Here is a 9153-nt window from a genome sequence, read left to right as displayed (position 1 = left end):
GAGGATTAAGCGATCGATGAAACCTGAGTAGTAGTATTCAAAGCGAGCATATGTATAGATTGAGAGCCTCCATTGGTTTCCCGCATTCTATGAGAAAGTCGGATAAGTTTTTAAACCGAGTCAACGAAGACAAAACCGACGGGATGTTTGGATTGGCGTGAATGCAAGTGACAATGTGTCAAGAGTGAATCAGTATGTTCTCGAGAGATCGTGACATATAAGCCCATCATACTTCCGTGTTGTGAAGAGGAATTGACCGTTTGGCATAAAAACAACGACATATGCTTTCAGTTTTGAACACGTGCCTATAGCGGGATAGTGACTAACAACATGACACTACACTTAGTGACAGAACGCTACTTCCGCAAGCCTACCTGTGGGATGAGCGCGCAGGACTCCAACTTCGCAGCTATCAGTGTAGTGGCGGAACGTACATATTACTATGCGAACCTAATCAGACGGGTGAAATGAAGAGTCTGTATTATACAACTTCCTTTCTTTTCAGGTGCAACCGTTCTCAGAAAGTCATTGAGGAGAATTTTAAGTTATACTCGCCATTCCTGCCTCCCGGATTACCGTATGAAACCAGCCTGTTTCGATACCTCTTGTGTTCTCATGGCGGACAGAAGTTACAGGGTAGTAATTATCATGTAGGGCCTATTCGTGGATTGAGAAGGTATATCGACGTCCGGAATTCAATGAGTACACCCAGGTCAATCAGTGCTTCAAGGGACTCGTTTAATTCAACGCCTATAAAGTGTCTTTCGCTGTCATTTGTGGACATTGTTTAGCTATACAGACTCATTGAATTGCGTGTAGATTGGGGTTCGGTAATCTTCTCCAATTCCATGAGGCGTCGCAACAAAGGACTGCGTCTTCTTAGCTCCTAGGAAAGTAAACATTTTCATTCGGAAAGCAGTGGGGACTTTGCACTTCTTTCGTACGAGTTGTCGTGTAACGTCATGTGCAAGTTTGAAATGGAACATCACCTCAGGATGATTTGCTCGCAGAGAACAGCAAACGTGAGGGAATGTTTGCGACCTTTTTAACTCTTTGCATCCTATTTCCTCGGAGGCCACAAGCGGTGATGTAATCATCATGGTGTCCGTTCGTAGAACGCTACATTCGACACTCGCCTTTGTGTTGGTGTTCTGTGTAAGCCTCACGCTTATTACAGTATATCAAACAGTTAACGATTCAGACACAGCTTACGAAAATGCTGTTAGACAGTTGAGCGAAAATGCCCAAGAGAAAACAGGATCAGGAAAGCTTGCATTTGAGGAAAATGAGCCCAATGTTAAGACCGGAGAGAAGACGAGTGAAAGAAAGTCCATGTTTGTTGTGGTACTCGCACAAATGCGAACTGGTTCATCGATTGTCGGGCAGTTGTTCAATCAGAACCGGGACTTTTTCTACTTCTTCGAGCCGCTCTATCCCGTCAACTTGGTGGCGGAAATAAATGGCATGTCCCGGGATGAGCGAGACGAAGCGATATTACACACTCTTTACAATATGAGTAGATGTCAGTTTTCTCAGACGTTTGCAAACATCATGCGGCAATGGGGAGGGAAGCGGGAAAATCGTCTGCTGGCGCCCTACTGCTCTCACAGCGGACCGTGCTCCGATGTCTCTCCGAGACTTCTACATGATCTCTGCCTACCGCACAAAAACCGGATTGCCATAAAAACCATCCGCGCTGACATACGCCATCTACGTTCACTGGTGGATGAATTCAGCATTGATGTTCGCATCATCCACCTCGTTCGTGACCCGCGAGGGACAACGAATTCGCGATTGCACTACGAACTAAAAAATGTTGATTCGTCAGGAGGAAAAAGGACAAAGAAGTCGGTGCCAGCGTCGGATGCTCAAAGCTACCAGGTCTTCCGAAAACTCGTCAGACGAAACGTCCCGAATTACTGTCGTTGGATGGAGAGAAACTTGCTAACAGCCAAGGAGTGGTCGTCATGGTTACAAGGGCGGTACACCCTTGTACGTTACGAAGATTTCACGTCAGCCCCGATTTCTATGACGCGTGAAATCTACTCTTTTCTTGGCTTGGACCTGCCCTATTTGGTGGAATCTTTCATCCACGACGCGACAAAACCCATGTCAGAGACGAACGATGACCGCGGTTTATTTTACCAGAGGAAAAATTCCGCGATTACTGCGTCAAAATGGAGGACTATTTTGTCTCCAGCGCAAGTAAATGAGATCGAGGAGATTTGTGGGAAGGCCATGGATCTAGCGGGTTACTCCACATTAACTAAGGCTGACGATTTACGCAATTTTACAATCCCTCTACTAAAACCTCGCAAAGACATTAACATACCATGAAAAGACATGTAAATGTATTGTGTGAAAATTGACTTGCGTTTATATTTATGTCGTGAATGAAATGTAGATAGGATTTTGTCTTTTATATTCATATAATTATGATATCTATATGTTCATTATACATGAAGAGATTTATGCCAAAACCGATGTATCATTTTTTTTTGTCAACGTGAGATACTCGAGATTGAAGCTGCAGAAAAACAAATAAGTAATTAGAACGTAAATTATGGATTATAAATTGTTGAACATTGTAGATAGATAGGCCTATTTATAGATATTATTCTTCTGTTATGATTTCTTCTATCAACGATTTGTGCCAAATTGTCTAGATACGTGTTTGAATAATAGCGCTATCTGTATACATACACTGTAAGTTGATACTCACAGATTCCAAAATAATCGAAAACATACTTAATGGAGAATTTCTGAAACTGTAACGCGTGACTGAATTGCTATAAGGTGAAGGTAAACTGCTAAAAAAACTGTTTTTATGTTAATTTGTACATGTATGCTTCCATAGCATACAATATTCTACACTGAACTTGGAAATAAAAACTAACCCCATATATCAGATTGAAAGATTCAAATAATCACTTACGTAAATATTACCATTGATTCAGAGTTAAAATGGGATCTACATGAAATTGAGGATTTGTGCGAAAAGGTTAGTAAGAGGATAAGTTTCCGGGAAATGTGAGAGAATTTGTTAGGAATAAGAATCAAATATGAAACTGTCTTATAATTCTGTAATCCTACTATGTTTGGATAATGGTGATGTGATTTGGCATTTAGCAGCGAAAACCCCCACACGGAGAAACACGACAGAAACGCCTGATTAGAGAAGGTAGGGCAATATTTAACGTAAAGTAATTTGAACATAATCAATAACCAAATCCATGAAGCTTTAGTAAATCGAGTTTAAAAGTTTGTAAGTAGGCCTAGATTTTGAACTGTTCAACGCACTTCTGTGTAACGTACATTAAGTACACGTAGTAGAATGACTCAAACTGAATTGTCTGTTTTGTGAATATCGGTTCATATACAGTAGGCTTCCGTTATACTACTAAACGAAGTCTTTGGAATTGGCAGTTTCGAAAATTCGTTATAGCCGAACAAATAAACAACAGAAAATGTAGAGCAGATGTTAATGTGGCCTGAATTTTTCCTTCGTTATAACCGTGTTCGGGAATGCACTCATTTTCAGTACCCTGGGGGGAAAGGGGGGAGGGCGGGTCATCACTGTTTGGAATATACTCACTCGGAGTCTCACTGTTCGAATATGACTCTAAAATATGTTTTGGTAAACTGAAGCTGATGAGGATTATGAATCTTGGATCCCATGGAAGAACAAATCTAAGGTGTCATGGAGATAGGTCTAAAATTGACTATCCGCCGTTGCACAATCATAATTATTTGTTACATGTCAATAATTTATTTCATTATGTTTTCGCCTTTGATTAATGTTATGTTCAATGCTATTCATTTGTGTGTTTTTTTCGTATAATATCATTTTGATGTTTCGGAAATAAAAGCAAACAAACAACTTAAGTGATAACTTCAATGCCGTCTTAAAAATACGTCTTGTTATTTAAAGGAGGCAGCGTCACTGAAAAGGCTTAATAGACTTTTCTCATTTGGATGATGGCCTTTCTTAAAAACTCCTAAAATGGCCTTTATTTCTACCATAAATTATGACGGGCCATGATCTGGTATACAAAACTGTCCATCTACACCAAACTAAGAATTCATGTCATCCATTCCTAAGCAAACATCTCTTACACAAGGGTAAATAACAGGGAAAGAGTGACATACCAACAGTAAACGAACAAACAAACAAACAATAAATAAATAAAACAAAAATACGATTACCTATTCAGGTTTTTTTTTTTGTTTCTGTTCGAAGCTGAAATTCAAGCACACTTTCACAGTATTTTCCACTTCCCCCTTCACTCTAATCCACTTTCTTTGCTCAGTTCTTTTAACTACAAATTGTCAAGGTAGTAATTATTGATAAAAAGATATTATGACTTCTAAATTCATAACTAGGACATTTACCGAAGATCTGTAGGATGTTAAATGGGAAACTCCACATTTTTATCTCATAAATGTCTCTATGTAACCGATACAAAAGTGATACTATACAATGATCCCAAAATTTCTTATGTCACGTTCGAGTAAATATAATACGTTCTATATATATATATATATATATATATATATACACACATATATATATATATACATATATGTATATATATATATATATATATATATATATATATAGACATAATAGACATAATATAGACATAGATAATATGATTATTATACGGCAGTATTATGATATAAGAATTTATCTATATATTTTTTTGGACATATGATGTTATTCTGATGATGATTTGAGGTTAGATTTGATATTTGTATTTGTAATTGAATGATTGATTTGTGTATATAAAGGAAATGATTTAGAAGATTGGTAATATATGAAATTGCATTATATATCATATGACACATCAGGTTATTCATATAATAATTATTCTGTTGGTAGGTCCTGACGAAGGCCTAATGACGGGCCGAAAGCTTGACAAATAAAAGGGAGACTAAGATTGAGAGCAACGTCAAGCCTCAGTCCAATTTCTTTCAATACATAGACATATATATATATATATATACATATATATATATATACAAACACATACATATATAGACCTATGTGTGTGTGTGTGTGTGTGTGTGTGTGCGTGTGTGTGTGTATGATGTGTACGCATGAACTTCCAAAAAACTATAAAATATAAGGTATTTGCAGACGGTGAAATGCAAACTGTGCTACGATGTAGCCCAATATGTTCATTGGGGTCAAAGTCCAAAGGTATACAGTGTATACTCATCAGAACGTTCTCTATAGAGTCACGCGGAGTATCTCTCGATGTACAATACTCGCGGATTTAAATAAATATGACAAGTACTAGTACGCGAATGTCCATGAAATCACATGTTTGACGTGGTGTGAAGGTATTCTATCTGTGCGTACGTATACATCATCCCCATCTATGGTGAACTGAGACAACCAAGGGTTTTGACACACGGCTTGCGTTCGTACAATGATTGGCGTACATGTAGTAATAAAACATTGTCTCTGCAACTGCATTACTGGAATTTGAACCTAAATGACCAAGTGTGGTATTATCCAGTCTGTGACTGTGGATCTTTGATTAAGGCATTTACAATACATCCACCTCGATTAGCCTCAACAAAATACTGCATCTACGGAACAACAGCCGCCAGAACTCGACGAAAGCGGACCAGAAATTTGGGAGTATATCGCAGTCATCTTATCAAGGGAGCCATAGTGGGCTCCGGGACCCCTGTCAAAGGAACTCAGAGCTCCCTCGGGCGCCGCTGTCAGGAGAACCGTTTTTACTTCTGCATGTTTAGATACCGTACTCGATGGTCGACGATCAGTCATGGACCCAGTCAGTATCAGTGGACGGCAGGGCCAAACGGTGACCAGCGCCCGCTGTAACAGAAACAACAACAATGAGAGTAGAGACCAGGGGAACGGATACGAATGGAACATACCTCTCGACGAGGTAATAGTTATGATTAGCCATGGTATAGACATCATTGAGAATAGTCTAGACCTGCGAACAGTCAAAACACTCTAAAAATGTCTACCTTATTTCATGTCAAAGATTTAAAACCTTATCAAAACTTGCCATGTTTGTAAAACTTATGTTATAATGATAACAAATTTAAAAGGTAGAAATTTTACAACGTATAGATTACATGAATCATCATACACCTACAAGTTTCACATTGTGCAGATGATATAAATGCATGTTTATAGTCATGCTGTAAATATGTTATGCTTTACATCTTGATGAAATCTTTGAAGGCTTCCGTGGCGGTAAAACGTTGGGTGGCAGAAGGCTGCACCAAGTATTTTTTCTTGGTTATGTGGTGTCCCTGAAAAAGGCCCTTATACTCACTTCCCTCATTTCGGCAAGCATGTTCTTACCCTTATGAAGAGAATGAGTTATTAGAAGAAAATACTCACTCTCTAAAATACTAATTATTCATTCTCTTCAAAATAGCACGAACATGCTCGCCGAAAAGTCGGGAGTGAGTAGGCTCTTTTCAGGGTCATGTACATACCCAAAAAAGAATAGGTGGTACAACGTTAAGTCTTCTATACCACTTTATTTTCTTGCATACGCTTTTTCTGAACTGCCATCTTGTCGTGTTTTCTTTACTTGTTTTTCCACCACTCTTATTCATATTACTTGTATTTTGTTAAACTTTCATATTTGATTTATAATATTGTATTTCTTATGATCCAAAAGGGGTTAACAGAAACGAAAAAAAAAGTTCAGAGTTCAAGTGAACAAAAAGTGAGAGTATGAGGGTAATACTTTGCGAGGGAGCGACGAGACGGGATAGGAGAGGTTCATGTTTACTAAAAGAGGCTTCTACATTTTCATCAAATAATGGTGCAATTAAATGCCTGACATTTGGTTTATTTCTCCACACACTTTAGACTCATTCTCGTCTTGAGTAAGATTTAAAAGAGGCGATTGATTTTAGTTCGAAAGTACGCGGATGTTAAAAAAAAAAACCGTGTCAATTTCGGGACCCATTTTCTTCCGGTAATGACTATATTATTTATATCTGATAACTAATTCCATTAAATTGGGCTCGGTAGGTAGGTAGGAGTACATTCCTTCTAGGATTGAAAACACACCGGGTCAAGATTTAAACATTCATTGACATTATCATATTCTTTTCTCTACAATCAAGAGCGATTTTGTTTTCTGACATCAGAGTGAAATTTGTGAGTTCATCTGTGCATGTGATCTCCATGGTCTCACAAAAGTGTAATGCCTTTTGCACTAGATCGTTTCCGCAGTGATCCAACAATATCTTGACTTTTTATTCAGAATGAAAAAACGAGAATTCTTGTTGGATTTTCCTGAAAAAAACCCACACAATTTGGAGTACTGTCTGACTTTTATTAAGATGCGGATTTCTTCCTCTCTTAAAAATGTTAAAAGGTACATGCTGCCATAACACAATTTTTTTTTTGTTCAGTTTCAGCGTTCATTGACCCTTATCTAAAATTTATTTGTTGTTTCATTAACTAAATACAGGTTTTCGACTGCGACTCTGCCCCTGAGTGCTGCCAGAAGTTTTACTATAAACACAGAAACGTGTCGAAAAAAACAAGAGTGGCCATCGCATTCGTCATCGTCGGCATCGCGGTTGTCATCACGGCTATCGTCGTCCGATTCTCACTCGGTCCCGTCAACGTCTTGCTGGGGGCGGGCGACCAGCGGCCGATAGTCGGAAACGAGGACAACTTCTCACCTCTTCTCTGCTCGCAGTACAAAATGACGGCTTCCAATATGATCTCCAATCCGGTCCCTTTATCTTCTCCGTCGTCCTCATCGACCGGATCCTGGACATCCTCATCGACATCCTCGACATCATCGCAATCGTCTGTGCAATCACTGCAGTCTGCCTCAGAGGGCCTTCGCTTCACTGCCTACATGCTTTTAGACACTCCTTATAAAAATTATCGCACCATTTCGTATGTCAAGGAGGAAACAATGCTGTTTCCAAATGATAACTACTTGAATTATTGGGCTTTGTACTTGAGTTCTGGATCAGAGGTTACAGTATCATTGTGTGCAGCTAACCATACTGAAATAAAGCTAACAGTCGTTCAAGGAAGAAATAAAATTGAAGAGATCATAAAGCATGGCGATGTTCAAGAAACGGCAGATCACGTTTTTGGACCCTGTAGTTACCGTCAACGGAATTCTTACCTGTTTTCAGTAAATTCTGGAACTGACGATTTCGGCTTTGTCTTCACATTGGAGGAGACAGGTGACAGTGGTCAAGATGCTTATACCATTCATCTCTCATTCTCTGTGCGACGGAGCGCTCTTGTTTTTGAGAAGGACGCCCTCTATGCAGAATGCAAGGATATGGTGCAGTGCTCGCTCCCGATGCCGAATCAGGCGGACGCTGTGATGCTGACCATGCGAGAGAATGCCACCACGTGGCCAATCAACGTCCGCGCAGAGTGCGTGCCAGCTATCGGAATGTACTGCGCGTTTTTCGTCGGCATACCCGTTGGTATTGCGGTGATCTTACTCAGCTGCGCCGGAGTTCTTTATCTCTGCGAGCAATCCATCCTACGGGATGTCGAACGCGCAGATCGTCTCCGTAACACCATGGCCTCACGCTCATCATCGTTCGGAAGTCGCAGAAGTTCTCAAAGAAACACTGAGACTTCTACGAACTCGACCACGGCAAGGCGCTCGTTCCGCACAACAACTTCGCCGAGAGCACCACTTGTAGACCACGATGTAATGTCGGCGATGGCGGAGGTCAACCGTCAACGAGACCTACCACCACTATACGGCGACATCAAGCGTGTATCGACGGCCGTGAGCGACAACGACAGATCTCAATCCGATAACGACGAGCCACCCCCTACTTACGACAGCGTCGCCACCTAATTGGATGTCATTTGTATTGACATAATCCTACATGGAGTATACAATACTGTATTCAGACTTCGATTTTACAGTACTGTGTATTGTACTGTAGTTGTAATGTCCATTTGTTTTTGTTTTTTGCTTTTTTTTGGTAAAAAAGCATGTCAGCAAAACAAATATCCATGATATGGACAATAAGTGACTGAAATGAATAAATGAAATGAGTGAATATACGGCAAGCTGCCGAAAATGGAACCTGCCTTCTACTGCTTCCGGGACAGAAGGAGTAAGCACCAGCAGGATCAAATTAATGTTC

At 39.8% G+C, this 9153-nt stretch overlaps 2 protein-coding genes across 2 annotated transcripts; both read left to right on the top strand.

Moving 5' to 3' along the window:
• Window positions 1–330: 330 nt before the first annotated feature.
• On the top strand, window positions 331–2337 carry LOC139722343 (carbohydrate sulfotransferase 1-like). The gene is made up of 2 exons (XM_071633653.1): window positions 331–430; window positions 1178–2337. The coding sequence occupies exons 1-2, from the start codon at window positions 331–333 to the stop codon at window positions 2335–2337; spliced, it is 1260 nt and encodes a 419-aa protein (XP_071489754.1).
• Window positions 2338–5743: 3406 nt separating this feature from the next.
• Window positions 5744–8858, top strand: LOC139722296 (uncharacterized). Its single transcript, XM_071633605.1, has 2 exons — window positions 5744–5924; window positions 7482–8858. The coding sequence occupies exons 1-2, from the start codon at window positions 5799–5801 to the stop codon at window positions 8856–8858; spliced, it is 1503 nt and encodes a 500-aa protein (XP_071489706.1). The 5' UTR covers window positions 5744–5798.
• The last annotated feature ends 295 nt before the right edge of the window (window positions 8859–9153 follow it).

The sequence above is a fragment of the Diadema antillarum genome, unplaced genomic scaffold (assembly GCF_040938485.1).
Source record: "Diadema antillarum isolate AM-2024a unplaced genomic scaffold, OU_Dant_1.0 scf00000163, whole genome shotgun sequence".
In the NCBI taxonomy this organism is placed as follows: domain Eukaryota; kingdom Metazoa; phylum Echinodermata; class Echinoidea; order Diadematoida; family Diadematidae; genus Diadema; species Diadema antillarum.
Note: the sequence above shows the minus strand (reverse complement) of the source record. Positions and strands in the feature narration are given on the sequence as shown.